The sequence below is a fragment of the Salmo salar genome, chromosome ssa26, assembly GCF_905237065.1.
Source record: "Salmo salar chromosome ssa26, Ssal_v3.1, whole genome shotgun sequence".
NCBI lineage: Eukaryota > Metazoa > Chordata > Actinopteri > Salmoniformes > Salmonidae > Salmo > Salmo salar.
Window position 1 is genome coordinate 51,618,680 of NC_059467.1, and position 17,500 is coordinate 51,636,179.

A 17,500-nucleotide genomic window follows, 5' to 3' on the forward strand; every position below is an offset into this window, starting at 1 on the left:
TTCTCTGTTTAGTGAGTCCTCCAGATCAGAGGCAGTAGGGATGACCAGGGATGTTCTCTGTTTAGTGAGTCCTCCAGATCAGAGGCAGTAGGGATGACCAGGGATGTTCTCTGTTTAGTGAGTCCTCCAGATCAGAGGCAGTAGGGATGACCAGGGATGTTCTCTGTTTAGTGAGTCCTCCAGATCAGAGGCAGTAGGGATGACCAGGGATGTTCTCTGTTTAGTGAGTCCTCCAGATCAGAGGCAGTAGGGATGACCAGGGATGTTCTCTGTTTAGTGAGTCCTCCAGATCAGAGGCAGTAGGGATGACCAGGGATGTTCTCTGTTTAGTGAGTCCTCCAGATCAGAGGCAGTAGGGATGACCAGGGATGTTCTCTGTTTAGTGAGTCCTCCAGATCAGAGGCAGTAGGGATGACCAGGGATGTTCTCTGTTTAGTGAGTCCTCCAGATCAGAGGCAGTAGGGATGACCAGGGATGTTCTCTGTTTAGTGAGTCCTCCAGATCAGAGACAGTAGGGATGACCAGGGATGTTCTCTGTTTAGTGAGTCCTCCAGATCAGAGGCAGTAGGGATGACCAGGGATGTTCTCTGTTTAGTGAGTCCTCCAGATCAGAGGCAGTAGGGATGACCAAGGATGTTCTCTGTTTAGTGAGTCCTCCAGATCAGAGGCAGTAGGGATGACCAGGGATGTTCTCTGTTTAGTGAGTCCTCCAGATCAGAGGCAGTAGGGATGACCAGGGATGTTCTCTGTTTAGTGAATCCTCCAGATCAGAGACAGTAGGGATGACCAGGGATGTTCTCTGTTTAGTGAGTCCTCCAGATCAGAGGCAGTAGGGATGACCAGGGATGTTCTCTGTTTAGTGAGTCCTCCAGATCAGAGGCAGTAGGGATGACCAGGGATGTTCTCTGTTTAGTGAGTCCTCCAGATCAGAGGCAGTAGGGATGACCAGGGATGTTCTCTGTTTAGTGGGTCCTCCAGATCAGAGACAGTAGGGATGACCAGGGATGTTCTCTGTTTAGTGAGTCCTCCAGATCAGAGGCAGTAGGGATGACCAGGGATGTTCTCTGTTTAGTGAGTCCTCCAGATCAGAGGCAGTAGGGATGACCAGGGATGTTCTCTGTTTAGTGAGTCCTCCAGATCAGAGACAGTAGGGATGACCAGGGATGTTCTCTGTTTAGTGAGTCCTCCAGATCAGAGGCAGTAGGGATGACCAGGGATGTTCTCTGTTTAGTGAGTCCTCCAGATCAGAGGCAGTAGGGATGACCAGGGATGTTCTCTGTTTAGTGAGTCCTCCAGATCAGAGGCAGTAGGGACGACCAGGGATGTTCTCTGTTTAGTGAGTCCTCCAGATCAGAGGCAGTAGGGACGACCAGGGATGTTCTCTGTTTAGTGAGTCCTCCAGATCAGAGGCAGTAGGGACGACCAGGGATGTTCTCTGTTTAGTGAGTCCACCAGATCAGAGGCAGTAGGGACGACCAGGGATGTTCTCTGTTTAGTGAGTCCTCCAGATCAGAGGCAGTAGGGACGACCAGGGATGTTCTCTGTTTAGTGAGTCCTCCAGATCAGAGGCAGTAGGGACGACCAGGGATGTTCTCTGTTTAGTGAGTCCTCCAGATCAGAGGCAGTAGGGACGACCAGGGATGTTCTCTGTTTAGTGAGTCCTCCAGATCAGAGACAGTAGGGACGACCAGGGATGTTCTCTGTTTAGTGAGTCCTCCAGATCAGAGGCAGTAGGGACGACCAGGGATGTTCTCTGTTTAGTGAGTCCTCCAGATCAGAGGCAGTAGGGACGACCAGGGATGTTCTCTGTTTAGTGAGTCCTCCAGATCAGAGGCAGTAGGGACGACCAGGGATGTTCTCTGTTTAGTGAGTCCTCCAGATCAGAGGCAGTAGGGACGACCAGGGATGTTCTCTGTTTAGTGAGTCCTCCAGATCAGAGGCAGTAGGGACGACCAGGGATGTTCTCTGTTTAGTGAGTCCTCCAGATCAGAGACAGTAGGGACGACCAGGGATGTTCTCTGTTTAGTGAGTCCTCCAGATCAGAGGCAGTAGGGACGACCAGGGATGTTCTCTGTTTAGTGAGTCCTCCAGATCAGAGGCAGTAGGGACGACCAGGGATGTTCTCTGTTTAGTGAGTCCTCCAGATCAGAGGCAGTAGGGACGACCAGGGATGTTCTCTGTTTAGTGAGTCCTCCAGATCAGAGGCAGTAGGGACGACCAGGGATGTTCTCTGTTTAGTGAGTCCTCCAGATCAGAGGCAGTAGGGACGACCAGGGATGTTCTCTGTTTAGTGAGTCCACCAGATCAGAGGCAGTAGGGACGACCAGGGATGTTCTCTGTTTAGTGAGTCCTCCAGATCAGAGGCAGTAGGGACGACCAGGGATGTTCTCTGTTTAGTGAGTCCTCCAGATCAGAGGCAGTAGGGACGACCAGGGATGTTCTCTGTTTAGTGAGTCCTCCAGATCAGAGGCAGTAGGGACGACCAGGGATGTTCTCTGTTTAGTGAGTCCTCCAGATCAGAGGCAGTAGGGACGACCAGGGATGTTCTCTGTTTAGTGAGTCCTCCAGATCAGAGGCAGTAGGGATGACCAGGGATGTTCTCTGTTTAGTGAGTCCTCCAGATCAGAGGCAGTAGGGATGACCAGGGATGTTCTCTGTTTAGTGAGTCCTCCAGATCAGAGGCAGTAGGGATGACCAGGGATGTTCTCTGTTTAGTGAGTCCTCCAGATCAGAGGCAGTAGGGATGACCAGGGATGTTCTCTGTTTAGTGAGTCCTCCAGATCAGAGGCAGCAGGGATGACCAGGGATGTTCTCTGTTTAGTGAGTCCTCCAGATCAGAGGCAGCAGGGATGACCAGGGATGTTCTCTGTTTAGTGAGTCCTCCAGATCAGAGGCAGCAGGGATGACCAGGGATGTTCTCTGTTTAGTGAGTCCTCCAGATCAGAGGCAGCAGGGATGACCAGGGATGTTCTCTGTTTAGTGAGTCCTCCAGATCAGAGGCAGCAGGGACGACCAGGGATGTTCTCTGTTTAGTGAGTCCTCCAGATCAGAGGCAGCAGGGACGACCAGGGATGTTCTCTGTTTAGTGAGTCCTCCAGATCAGAGGCAGTAGGGACGACCAGGGATGTTCTCTGTTTAGTGAGTCCTCCAGATCAGAGACAGTAGGGACGACCAGGGATGTTCTCTGTTTAGTGAGTCCTCCAGATCAGAGGCAGTAGGGACGACCAGGGATGTTCTCTGTTTAGTGAGTCCTCCAGATCAGAGGCAGTAGGGACGACCAGGGATGTTCTCTGTTTAGTGAGTCCTCCAGATCAGAGGCAGTAGGGACGACCAGGGATGTTCTCTGTTTAGTGAGTCCTCCAGATCAGAGACAGTAGGGACGACCAGGGATGTTCTCTGTTTAGTGAGTCCTCCAGATCAGAGGCAGTAGGGACGACCAGGGATGTTCTCTGTTTAGTGAGTCCTCCAGATCAGAGGCAGTAGGGACGACCAGGGATGTTCTCTGTTTAGTGAGTCCTCCAGATCAGAGGCAGTAGGGACGACCAGGGATGTTCTCTGTTTAGTGAGTCCTCCAGATCAGAGGCAGTAGGGACGACCAGGGATGTTCTCTGTTTAGTGAGTCCTCCAGATCAGAGGCAGTAGGGATGACCAGGGATGTTCTCTGTTTAGTGAGTCCTCCAGATCAGAGGCAGTAGGGATGACCAGGGATGTTCTCTGTTTAGTGAATCCTCCAGATCAGAGACAGTAGGGATGACCAGGGATGTTCTCTGTTTAGTGAGTCCTCCAGATCAGAGGCAGTAGGGATGACCAGGGATGTTCTCTGTTTAGTGAGTCCTCCAGATCAGAGGCAGTAGGGATGACCAGGGATGTTCTCTGTTTAGTGAGTCCTCCAGATCAGAGGCAGTAGGGATGACCAGGGATGTTCTCTGTTTAGTGAGTCCTCCAGATCAGAGACAGTAGGGATGACCAGGGATGTTCTCTGTTTAGTGAGTCCTCCAGATCAGAGGCAGTAGGGATGACCAGGGATGTTCTCTGTTTAGTGAGTCCTCCAGATCAGAGGCAGTAGGGATGACCAGGGATGTTCTCTGTTTAGTGAGTCCTCCAGATCAGAGACAGTAGGGATGACCAGGGATGTTCTCTGTTTAGTGAGTCCTCCAGATCAGAGGCAGTAGGGATGACCAGGGATGTTCTCTGTTTAGTGAGTCCTCCAGATCAGAGGCAGTAGGGATGACCAGGGATGTTCTCTGTTTAGTGAGTCCTCCAGATCAGAGGCAGTAGGGATGACCAGGGATGTTCTCTGTTTAGTGAGTCCTCCAGATCAGAGGCAGTAGGGATGACCAGGGATGTTCTCTGTTTACATCTATATTTGATTATACCTTCAGGCTGACCAGGCAGCAGGTCAACATAATGTTTCATCTGTCATGAGTGAGGAGAAACAGCCATAAGCCTAGCAGCCCATAACTACCTGCTCATATGGTGACCCCTGCCCTGGGGGTCTGTAATGCTCAGGGCCAGTCACATTGTGTATGAATATGTGTTTCTATCCTCTGCTGAGACGTGTGTGGTGTGTTGCAGGGGCCCCAAATCCAAACACTGCAGTGCCTGTAACAAGTGTGTTGCTAGCTTTGACCATCACTGCAGGTGGCTCAACAACTGTGTGGGGAGCAGGAATTACTGGTCAGTATCTATCTTTTTGTTCTTCTATATCTATATATATCTATAGATATATATATATATATCTCTTTCTCCATCTCTATCTCACCACAGTATAGGTTGTATAGAGCGGGGTCTGAAATTTAGGTTTAGCATTGGGCAGGTTTAGCATTGGGCAGGTTTAGCATTGGGCAGGTTTAGCTTTGGGCAGGTTTAGCATTGGGCAGGTTTAGCTTTGGGCAGGTTTAGCATTGGGCAGGTTTAGCATTGGGCAGGTTTAGCTTTGGGCCGGTTTAGCATTGGGCAGGTTTAGCATTGGGCAGGTTTAGCTTTGGGCAGGTTTAGCTTTGGGCAGGTTTAGCTTTGGGCAGGTTTAGCATTGGGCAGGTTTAGCATTGGGCAGGTTTAGCTTTGGGCAGGTTTAGCATTGGGCAGGTTTAGCATTGGGCAAGTTTAGCATTGGGCAGGTTTAGCATTGGGCAGGTTTAGCATTGGGCAAGTTTAGCATTGGGCAGGTTTAGCATTGGGCAGGTTTAGCATTGGGCAGGTTTAGCATTGGGCAGGTTTAGCTTTGGGCAGGTTTAGCATTGGGCAGGTTTAGCTTTGGGCAGGTTTAGCATTGGGCAGGTTTAGCTTTGGGCCGGTTTAGCATTGGGCCGGTTTAGCATTGGGCAGGTTTAGCTTTGGGCAGGTTTAGCTTTGGGCAGGTTTAGCATTGGGCAGGTTTAGCATTGGGCAGGTTTAGCTTTGGGCAGGTTTAGCATTGGGCAGGTTTAGCTTTGGGCAGGTTTAGCATTGGGCAGGTTTAGCTGATTCAACAAAGTTTTATTTTAGCGCCTGGCTACGCAGACGCTCGTTGGTCAGCATGTTAGCTACGTTTTTCCATTTCAAATGAGCTTGCGAAAAAAACAAGTGAATAATGGCCACATTTGTATTGTTTTGTGTGACTAAAGCGCTACGATAAAACGAGATGTGTCCTAGACCTGAAGGTTAGAATGCTCTCCTTGGTGACTTTAGACCTGAAGGTTAGAATGCTCTCCTTGGTGACTTTAGGCCAGGAGGTTAGAATGCTCTCCTTGGTGACTTTAGACCTGAAGGTTAGAATGCTCTCCTTGGTGACTTTAGACCTGAAGGTTAGAATGCTCTCCTTGGTGACTTTAGACCTGAAGGTTAGAATGCTCTCCTTGGTGACTTTAAGCCTGAAGGTTAGAATGCTCTCCTTGGTGACTTTAGGCCTGAAGGTTAAAATGCTCTCCCTGGTGACTTTAGGCCTGAAGGTTAGAATGCTCTCCTTGGTGACTTTAGGCCAGGAGGTTAGAATGCTCTCCTTGGTGACTTTAGACCTGAAGGTTAGAATACTCTCCTTGGTGACTTTAGACCTGAAGGTTAGAATGCTATCCTTGGTGACTTTAGACCTGAAGGTTAGAATGCTATCCTTGGTGACTTTAGACCTGAAGGTTAGAATGCTCTCCTTGGTGACTTTAGACCTGAAGGTTAGAATGCTCTCCTTGGTGACTTTAGACCTGAAGGTTAGAATGCTATCCTTGGTGACTTTAGGCCAGGAGGTTAGAATGCTCTCCTTGGTGACTTTAGACCTGAAGGTTAGAATGCTCTCCTTGGTGACTTTAGGCCTGAAGGTTAGAATGCTCTCCTTGGTGACTTTAGGCCTGAAGGTTAGAATGCTCTCCTTGGTGACTTTAGACCTGAAGGTTAGAATGCTCTCCTTGGTGACTTTAGACCTGAAGGTTAGAATGCTCTCCTTGGTGACTTTAGACCTGAAGGTTAGAATACTCTCCTTGGTGACTTTAGACCTGAAGGTTAGAATGCTCTCCTTGGTGACTTTAGGCCAGGAGGTTAGAATGCTCTCCTTGGTGACTTTAGACCTGAAGGTTAGAATGCTCTCCTTGGTGACTTTAGACCTGAAGGTTAGAATGCTCTCCTTGGTGACTTAAGACCTGAAGGTTAGAATGCTCTCCTTGGTGACTTTAGACCTGAAGGTTAGAATGCTCTCCTTGGTGACTTTAGGCCAGGAGGTTAGAATGCTCTCCTTGGTGACTTTAGACCAGAAGGTTAGAATGCTCTCCTTGGTGACTTTAGGCCTGAAGGTTAGAATGCTCTCCTTGGTGACTTTAGGCTCGAAGGTTAGAATGCTCTCCTTGGTGACTTTAGACCTGAAGGTTAGAATGCTCTCCTTGGTGACTTAAGACCTGAAGGTTAGAATGCTCTCCTTGGTGACTTTAGACCTGAAGGTTAGAATGCTCTCCTTGGTGACTTTAGACCTGAAGGTTAGAATGCTCTCCTTGGTGACTTTAGACCTGAAGGTTAGAATGCTCTCCTTGGTGACTTTAGACCTGAAGGTTAGAATGCTCTCCTTGGTGACTTTAGACCTGAAGGTTAGAATGCTCTCCTTGGTGACTTTAGACCTGAAGGTTAGAATGCTCTCCTTGGTGACTTTAGACCTGAAGGTTAGAATGCTCTCCTTGGTGACTTTAGACCTGAAGGTTAGAATGCTCTCCTTGGTGACTTTAGACCTGAAGGTTAGAATGCTCTCCTTGGTGACTTTAGACCTGAAGGTTAGAATGCTCTCCTTGGTGACTTTAGACCAGAAGGTTAGAATGCTCTCCTTGGTGACTTTAGGCCTGAAGGTTAGAATGCTCTCCTTGGTGACTTTAGGCCTGAAGGTTAGAATGCTCTCCTTGGTGACTTTAGACCTGAAGGTTAGAATGCTCTCCTTGGTGACTTAAGACCTGAAGGTTAGAATGCTCTCCTTGGTGACTTTAGACCTGAAGGTTAGAATGCTCTCCTTGGTGACTTTAGACCTGAAGGTTAGAATGCTCTCCTTGGTGACTTTAGACCTGAAGGTTAGAATGCTCTCCTTGGTGACTTTAGACCTGAAGGTTAGAATGCTCTCCTTGGTGACTTAAGACCTGAAGGTTAGAATGCTCTCCTTGGTGACTTTAGACCTGAAGGTTAGAATGCTCTCCTTGGTGACTTTAGACCTGAAGGTTAGAATGCTCTCCTTGGTGACTTTAGACCTGAAGGTTAGAATGCTCTCCTTGGTGACTTTAGACCTGAAGGTTAGAATGCTCTCCTTGGTGACTTTAGACCTGAAGGTTAGAATGCTCTCCTTGGTGACTTTATGCTCGAAGGTTAGAATGCTCTCCTTGGTGACTTTAGACCTGAAGGTTAGAATGCTCTCCTTGGTGACTTTAGACCTGAAGGTTAGAATACTCTCCTTGGTGACTTTAGACCTGAAGGTTAGAATACTCTCCTTGGTGACTTTAGACCTGAAGGTTAGAATGCTCTCCTTGGTGACTTTAGACCTGAAGGTTAGAATGCTCTCCTTGGTGACTTTAGACCTGAAGGTTAGAATGCTCTCCTTGGTGACTTTAGGCCAGGAGGTTAGAATGCTCTCCTTGGTGACTTTAGACCTGAAGGTTAGAATGCTCTCCTTGGTGACTTTAGACCTGAAGGTTAGAATGCTCTCCTTGGTGACTTTAGGCCAGGAGGTTAGAATGCTCTCCTTGGTGACTTTAGGTCGTAACACAGAGTACTGCTCGTGTTTCACAGCATCATAACAACACTGTGTTTATCTGTAATGAAAGTATCTTGTCCGTTGATAGACTGTCACTCTGAAGTCCTCGTCTCTCATGACCTTCAGCTACCACACTACTAGGACTGATTGTTTGTCTCCTGACTGAATAAGTCAGTGGGAAAAGCTTCCCTTGTTCACTTCAACGTATGTAACTAGCCATAGTGTTCACTTCAACGTATGTAACTAGCCATAGTGTTCACTTCAACGTATGTAACTAGCCATAGTGTTCACTTCAACGTATGTAACTAGCCATAGTGTTCACTTCAACGTATGTAACTAGCCATAGTGTTCACTTCAAAGTATGTAACTAGCCATAGTGTTCACTTCAAAGTATGTAACTAGCCATAGTGTTCACTTCAACGTATGTAACTAGCCATAGTGTTCACTTCAACGTATGTAACTAGCCATAGTGTTCACTTCAACGTATGTAACTAGCCATAGTGTTCACTTCAACGTATGTAACTAGCCATAGTGTTCACTTCAACGTATGTAACTAGCCATAGTGTTCACTTCAACGTATGTAACTAGCCATAGTGTTCACTTCAACGTATGTAACTAGCCATAGTGTTCACTTCAACGTATGTAACTAGCCATAGTGTTCACTTCAACGTATGTAACTAGCCATAGTGTTCACTTCAAAGTATGTAACTAGCCATAGTGTTCACTTCAACGTATGTAACTAGCCATAGTGTTCACTTCAAAGTATGTAACTAGCCATAGTGTTCACTTCAACGTATGTAACTAGCCATAGTGTTCACTTCAACGTATGTAACTAGCCATAGTGTTCACTTCAACGTATGTAACTAGCCATAGTGTTCACTTCAACGTATGTAACTAGCCATAGTGTTCACTTCAAAGTATGTAACTAGCCATAGTGTTCACTTCAAAGTATGTAACTAGCCATAGTGTTCACTTCAAAGTATGTAACTAGCCATAGTGTTCACTTCAACGTATGTAACTAGCCATAGTGTTCACTTCAACGTATGTAACTAGCCATAGTGTTCACTTCAACGTATGTAACTAGCCATAGTGTTCACTTCAACGTATGTAACTAGCCATAGTGTTCACTTCAACGTATGTAACTAGCCATAGTGTTCACTTCAACGTATGTAACTAGCCATAGTGTTCACTTCAACGTATGTAACTAGCCATAGTGTTCACTTCAAAGTATGTAACTAGCCATAGTGTTCACTTCAACGTATGTAACTAGCCATAGTGTTCACTTCAACGTATGTAACTAGCCATAGTGTTCACTTCAACGTATGTAACTAGCCATAGTGTTCACTTCAAAGTATGTAACTAGCCATAGTGTTCACTTCAACGTATGTAACTAGCCATAGTGTTCACTTCAAAGTATGTAACTAGCCATAGTGTTCACTTCAACGTATGTAACTAGCCATAGTGTTCACTTCAACGTATGTAACTAGCCATAGTGTTCACTTCAACGTATGTAACTAGCCATAGTGTTCACTTCAACGTATGTAACTAGCCATAGTGTTCACTTCAACGTATGTAACTAGCCATAGTGTTCACTTCAAAGTATGTAACTAGCCATAGTGTTCACTTCAACGTATGTAACTAGCCATAGTGATCACTTCAACGTATGTAACTAGCCATAGTGTTCACTTCAACGTATGTAACTAGCCATAGTGTTCACTTCAACGTATGTAACTAGCCATAGTGTTCACTTCAACGTATGTAACTAGCCATAGTGTTCACTTCAACGTATGTAACTAGCCATAGTGTTCACTTCAACGTATGTAACTAGCCATAGTGTTCACTTCAACGTATGTAACTAGCCATAGTGTTCACTTCAACGTATGTAACTAGCCATAGTGTTCACTTCAACGTATGTAACTAGCCATAGTGTTCACTTCAACGTATGTAACTAGCCATAGTGTTCACTTCAACGTATGTAACTAGCCATCGTGTTCTGGACTTTTTCACCCTTCACTACTATAGCTGGTATAGACAATATATCATATCCTAACCTCCCATCATTCCCTCTCTGTGTTCATGTACCCTATCCCCTCTCTCTCTACCCCAGGCTCTTCCTGAACAGTGTGATCTCTGTGTTCATGTACCCTATCCCCTCTCTCTACCCCAGGCTCTTCCTGAACAGTGGTATCTCTGTGTTCATGTACCCTATCCCCTCTCTCTACCCCAGGCTCTTCCTGAACAATGTGATCTCTGTGTTCATGTACCCTATCCCCTCTCTCTACCCCAGGCTCTTCCTGAACAGTGTGATCTCTGTGTTCATGTACCCTATCCCCTCTCTCTACCCCAGGCTCTTCCTGAACAGTGGTATCTCTGTGTTCATGTACCCTATCCCCTCTCTCTACCCCAGGCTCTTCCTGAACAGTGTGATCTCTGTGTTCATGTACCCTATCCCCTCTCTCTACCCCAGGCTCTTCCTGAACAGTGTGATCTCTGTGTTCATGTACCCTATCCCCTCTCTCTACCCCAGGCTCTTCCTGAACAGTGGTATCTCTGTGTTCATGTACCCTATCCCCTCTCTCTACCCCAGGCTCTTCCTGAACAGTGGTATCTCTGTGTTCATGTACCCTATCCCCTCTCTCTACCCCAGGCTCTTCCTGAACAATGTGATCTCTGTGTTCATGTACCCTATCCCCTCTCTCTACCCCAGGCTCTTCCTGAACAGTGTGATCTCTGTGTTCATGTACCCTATCCCCTCTCTCTACCCCAGGCTCTTCCTGAACAGTGTGATCTCTGTGTTCATGTACCCTATCCCCTCTCTCTACCCCAGGCTCTTCCTGAACAGTGGTATCTCTGTGTTCATGTACCCTATCCTCTCTCTCTACCCCAGGCTCTTCCTGAACAGTGTGATCTCTGTGTTCATGTACCCTATCCCCTCTCTCTACCCCAGGCTCTTCCTGAACAGTGGTATCTCTGTGTTCATGTACCCTATCCCCTCTCTCTACCCCAGGCTCTTCCTGAACAGTGGTATCTCTGTGTTCATGTACCCTATCCCCTCTCTCTACCCCAGGCTCTTCCTGAACAGTGTGATCTCTGCTCTGCTGGGTGTTTTCCTGGTGGTGGCCATCGCCAGTTACATCTTCATCGAGTTCTTCTTGGATCCCTCAAAGCTGCGCAGTGATAAACACTTTCAAGGTAAATCAATCTATCAGCTTTATTATTAGAGAGTGAGAGATTTTACTATATGTGTCCACTCCTGAAGTCTGTTCTGATGTCCCTATGTTGTCTGTCTCTCTGCTCAGCAATACAAGACTAGCTCTCTGTGTCCCCTCCTGAAGTCTGTTCTGATGTCCCCGTCTTGTCCTCCTCACAGTGAACAATGAGACGGTGGTGTGGTTTGTTTTCCTGCCCGTGGCTCCGGTCTCCACAGCAGGTCCAGTCATCCCTGTCCTGGCTGGCATCACCATCGCCCTGGGCCTGCTCTCTGCTCTGCTGCTGGGACATCTACTCTGCTTCCACTTCTACCTCAGTGAGTTTTAAAATCTGCTTTATACTTCATGTTTCTGGCTGTCTCTGGCTGGCTGGTCCTTTGTATGTCTGTCTGCTGGGACATCTACTCTGTTTACACACGTACATACTGTGCCTCAGTAAGATCTATCTAGCTGGCTCACTTTGGGCAGTCCAAGAACTCGCATTTATATCTAACGTTTACCTACCGACTAAGCATTTATAGAACTAACTTTGAACTTTATACTTTAGTCAGAATCTCTCACAGTGTACACTTTGGTCATTAACATGTCAACCTGATTCTGTAAATCATATCTACCTCTCTTAGCAACAGCAGCATTAGCCCCAGTGAATACAACCAGCTCCATAGCAACAGCAGCATTAGCCCCAGTGAATACAACCACTCCATAGCAACAGCAGCATTAGCCCCAGTGAATACAACCAGCTCCATAGCAACAGCAGCGTTAGCCCCAGTGAATACAACCAGCTCCATAGCAACAGCAGCATTAGCCCCAGTGAATACAACCAGCTCCATAGCAACAGCAGCATTAGCCCCAGTGAATACAACCAGCTCCATAGCAACAGCAGCATTAGCCCCAGTGAATACAACCAGCTCCATAGCAACAGCAGCATTAGCCCCAGTGAATACAACCAGCTCCATAGCAACAGCAGCATTAGCCCCAGTGAATACAACCAGCTCCATAGCAACAGCAACATTAGCCCCAGGGAATACAACCAGCTCCATAGCAACAGCAGCATTAGCCCCAGGGAATACAACCAGCTCCATAGCAACAGCAGCATTAGCCCCAGTGAATACAACCAGCTCCATAGCAACAGCAGCATTAGCCCCAGTGAATACAACCAGCTCCATAGCAACAGCAGCATTAGCCCCAGTGAATACAACCAGCTCCATAGCAACAGCAGCATTAGCCCCAGTGAATACAACCAGCTCCATAGCAACAGCAGCATTAGCCCCAATGAATACAACCAGCTCCATAGCAACAGCAGCATTATCCCCAGTGAATACAACCAGCTCCATAGCAACAGTGTGTGTGTGTGTGTGTGTGTGTGTGTGTGTGTGTGTGTGTGTGTGTGTGTGTGTGCGTGCGTGCGTGCGTGCGTGATTTGCCTGCTCTGGTTACCTTGGACACCAGAAGGCTGGATGTCCTTTGGGTGGTGGACCATTCTTGATACACACAGGGAAACTGTTGAGTGTGAAAAACCCAGCAGCGTTGCAGTTCTTGACACACTCAAACCGCTGCGCCCGGCACCTGCTACCATACGCTGTTCACCTGCTACCATACGCTGTTCACCTGCTACCATACGCTGTTCACCTGCTACCATACGCCGTTCAAAGACACCTGCTACCATACGCTGTTCACCTGCTACCATACGCCGTTCAAAGACACCTGCTACCATACGCTGTTCACCTGCTACCATACGCTGTTCACCTGCTACCATACGCTGTTCAAAGACACCTGCTACCATACGCTGTTCACCTGCTACCATACGCTGTTCACCTGCTACCATACTCTGTTCACCTGCTACCATACGCTGTTCACCTGCTACCATACGCTGTTCACCTGCTACCATACTCTGTTCACCTGCTAACATACGCTGTTCACCTGCTACCATACTCTGTTCACCTGCTACCATACTCTGTTCACCTGCTACCATACTCTGTTCACCTGCTACCATACTCTGTTCACCGGCTACCATACTCTGTTCACCTGCTGCCATACGCCGTTCAAAGACACCTGCTACCATACGCTGTTCACCTGCTACCATACTCTGTTCACCTGCTACCATACGCCGTTCAAAGACTCCTGCTACCATACGCTGTTCAAAGACACCTGCTACCATACGCTGTTCACCAGCTACCATACTCTGTTCACCTGCTACCATACTCTGTTCACCTGCTACCATACGCTGTTCACCTGCTACCATACGCTGTTCACCTGCTACCATACGCTGTTCACCTGCTACCATACGCTGTTCACCTGCTACCATACGCCGTTCAAAGACACCTGCTACCATACGCTGTTCACCTGCTACCATACACTGTTCAAAGACACCTGCTACCATACGCTGTTCACCTGCTACCATACGCCGTTCAAAGACACCTGCTACCATACGCTGTTCACCTGCTTCCATACGCCGTTCAAAGGCACCTGCTACCATACGCTGTTCACCTGCTACCATACGCTGTTCAAAGACACCTTCTACCATACGCTGTTCACCTGCTACCATACGCTGTTCACCTGCTACCATACGCTGTTCACCTGCTACCATACGCTGTTCACCTGCTACCATACGCTGTTCACAATGCTACCATACGCTGTTCACCTGCTACCATACTCTGTTCAAAGACACCTTCTACCATACGCTGTTCACCTGCTACCATACGCTGTTCACCTGCTACCATACTCTGTTCACCTGCTAACATACGCTGTTCACCTGCTACCATACGCTGTTCACCTGCTACCATACGTCGTTCACCTGCTACCATACGCTGTTCACATGCTACCATACGCTGTTCACCTGCTACCATACGCTGTTCACCTGCTACCATACGCTGTTCACCTGCTACCATACGCTGTTCACCTGCTACCATACGCCGTTCAAAGGCACCTGCTACCATATGTGGTTAATTTGCTACCATACGCTGTTCACCTGCTACCATACGCTGTTCACCTGCTACCATACGCTGTTCACCTGCTACCATACGCTGTTCACCTGCTACCATACTCTGTTCACCTGCTACCATACGCTGTTCACCTGCTACCATACGCTGTTCACCTGCTACCATACTCTGTTCACCTGCTACCATACGCTGTTCACCTGCTACCATACGCTGTTCACCTGCTACCATACGCTGTTCACCTGCTACCATACGCTGTTCACCTGCTACCATACGCTGTTCAAAGGCACCTGCTACCATACGCTGTTCACCTGCTACCATACGCTGTTCACCTGCTACCATACGCTGTTGAAAGGCACCTGCTACCATACGCCGTTCACCTGCTACCATACGCTGTTCACCTTCTACCATACGCTCTTCACCTGCTACCATACGCTCTTCACCTGCTACCATACGCTGTTCACCTGCTACCATACGCTGTTCACCTGCCACCATACGCTGTTCACCTGCCACCATACGCTGTTCACCTGCCACCATACGCTGTTCACCTGCCACCATACGCTGTTCACCTGCTACCATACGCTGTTCACCTGCCACCATACGCTGTTCACCTGCCACCATACGCTGTTCACCTGCCACCATACGCTGTTCACCTGCTACCATACGCTGTTCACCTGCCACCATACGCTGTTCACCTGCCACCATACGCTGTTCACCTGCCACCATACGCTGTTCACCTGCTACCATACGCTGTTCACCTGCTACCATACTCTGTTCACCTGCTACCATACGCTGTTCACCTGCTACCATACGCTGTTCACCTGCTACCATACGCTGTTCACCTGCTACCATACGCTGTTCACCTGCCACCATACGCTGTTCACCTGCTACCATACGCCGTTCAAAGGCAGAACACAAACACAATCCATGTCTCAGTTAAAAATCATTTTTCAACCTGTCTCCTCCCCTTCATCTACACTGACTGAAGTGGATTTAACAGGTGACATCAATAAGGGATCAAAGCTTTCACCTGGTCAGTCTGTCATGGAAAGAGCAGGTGTTCATAATGTTTTGTACACTCAGTATAAATATACTGTTTCCCTGGGGCCTCCTGTTCCACACAATGACAATGAAATAATTGGCCCCATCACAGTACAACACAGTGTAAACAATACCCTGGGGCTGGAACAACAAGCCCTAATTGGCCCCATCACAGTATAACACAGTGAAAACAATACCCTGGGGCTGGAACAACAAGCCCTAATTGGCCCCATCACAGTATAACACAGTGAAAACAATACCCTGGGGCTGGAACAACAAGCCCTAATTGGCCCCATCACAGTACAATACAGTGTAAACAATACCCTGGGGCTGGAACAACAAGCCCTAATTGGCCCCATCACAGTATAACACAGTGTAAACAATACCCTGGGGCTGGAACAACAAGCCACTCACAGACCTGCTAGCTGCCATAGGGAGGGAGGGGCCATAGGGAGGGAGTGGCCATAGGGAGGAAGGGGCCATAGGGAAGGAGGGGCCATAGGGAAGGAGGGGCCATAGGGAAGGAGGGGCCATAGGGAGGGGCCATAGGGTGGAAAGGGCCATAGGGTGGAAGGGGCCATAGGGAGGGAGGGGCCATAGGGAAGGAGGGGCCATAGGGAGGGAGGGGCCATAGGGAGGGAGGGGCCATAGGGAGGGAGGGAGGGGCCATAGGGAGGGAGGGAGGGGCCATAGGGAGAAAGGGGCCATAGGGAAGGAGGGAGGGGCCATAGGGAAGGAGGGAGGGGCCATAGGGAAGGAGGGAGGGGCCATAGGGAAGGAGGGAGGGGCCATAGGGAGGAAGGGGCCATGGGGAGTTACTCTAGTCCCCCACTAGACTGTATGGGAGCAAAGCCTTTCATTGTAGGAGTGCTGATCTATGATCAGGTTAGTATTTTATATAATAATAAATAAGAAGGGGAACCTGATCCCAGATCAGCACTCCGACAGGTGCTTTGAGAAAACAGGCCTGTAATGTAGAGAGGTACCACAAGGGGGCGTAGGAGGGATGTCTATCCACTGTGTTGTCGCCTGCTACTGTGTCCATAGAGAGAGCAAGGCAGCTTCCTTAACTTTGATGATGGAAGGCAGAGATGGTCAACTGGCAGAAAATTCAGCCCGCGGACAATTTTATTTGGCCCGTCAAATTTTTTCTGAGATAAAAAAAATTATAATTTGTTTTTCGACATAAAAGATGAGGAATTCACCTCAAAATAATTTTATTTTAAGGAAATCTGTTCTCAAGTAATTCCACTGATAAACAGAGAGATGCGATTGTGTATCAATGTAATCAACATTAGATATTTTATTTTAATTTATCAAATATAATATCTGTTTGGGATTTTTGCATCAATTTGTAATCTACAAATGAATTTGTCTTATGTTCTGGCCTTCCGACCGTCCACACAATAAAAAAAACAACATATTGTAGCTGAATCTAGTTGATGATCCTGGATGTAACATTTCACGAGATTCAATGTGTGTGTGTGTGTGTGTGTGTGTGTGTGTGTGTGTGTGTGTGTGTGTGTGTGTGTGTGTGTGTGTGTGTGTGTGTGTGTGTGTGTGTGTGTGTGTGTGTGTGTGTGTGTGTGTGTGTGTGTGTGTGTGTGTGTGTGTGTATTACTAACCCTCCTCTCTCTCTGTTTACAGTGTGGAACCGTCTGAATACATATGAGTACATCGTCAGACAGAGGCATCGCCAGGAGTCCAGAGACATCAGTAAAGGAGTACAGGGGAACCAAGCAGCTCCTCCTAAAACCAACCTCATGAAGGTACACTGACCCAGGGAAATGGGAGGACCATTTTTATGCACTGAGGATTGTCTCTTTCCTTCCATCCTACCTTTTCAGTTGACTTGTGGTCCTCAGTCTCTGGATACCAAGGGACAAAATGGCTACCTTTCAGTTGACTTGTGGTGCTCAGTCTCTGGATACCAAGGGACAAAATGGCTGCCTTTCAGTTGACTTGTGGTGCTCAGTCTCTAGATACCAAGGGACAAAATGGCTGCCTTTCAGTTGACTTGTGGTCCTCAGTCTCTAGATACCAAGGGACAAAATGGCTGCCTTTCAGTTGACTTGTGGTCCTCAGTCTCTGGATACCAAGGGACAAAATGGCTACCTTTCAGTTGA

General features: G+C 47.9%; 1 protein-coding gene across 2 annotated transcripts in view; it reads left to right on the forward strand.

Annotated features, from left to right (window-relative positions):
* LOC106588030 (palmitoyltransferase ZDHHC1) overlaps positions 1–17,500 on the forward strand; it is a 55,519-nt gene that overhangs the window by 8,507 nt on the left and 29,512 nt on the right. The window contains exons 4-7 of one of the 2 annotated variants that reach the window (XM_045708272.1): positions 4,576–4,677; positions 11,256–11,380; positions 11,559–11,714; positions 17,022–17,143. In XM_045708272.1, coding sequence (XP_045564228.1) covers positions 4,576–4,677; positions 11,256–11,380; positions 11,559–11,714; positions 17,022–17,143 — 505 coding nt within the window. The remainder of the gene's footprint in view (positions 1–4,575; positions 4,678–11,255; positions 11,381–11,558; positions 11,715–17,021; positions 17,144–17,500) is intronic. The other variant, XM_045708273.1, reaches the window with a different exon arrangement.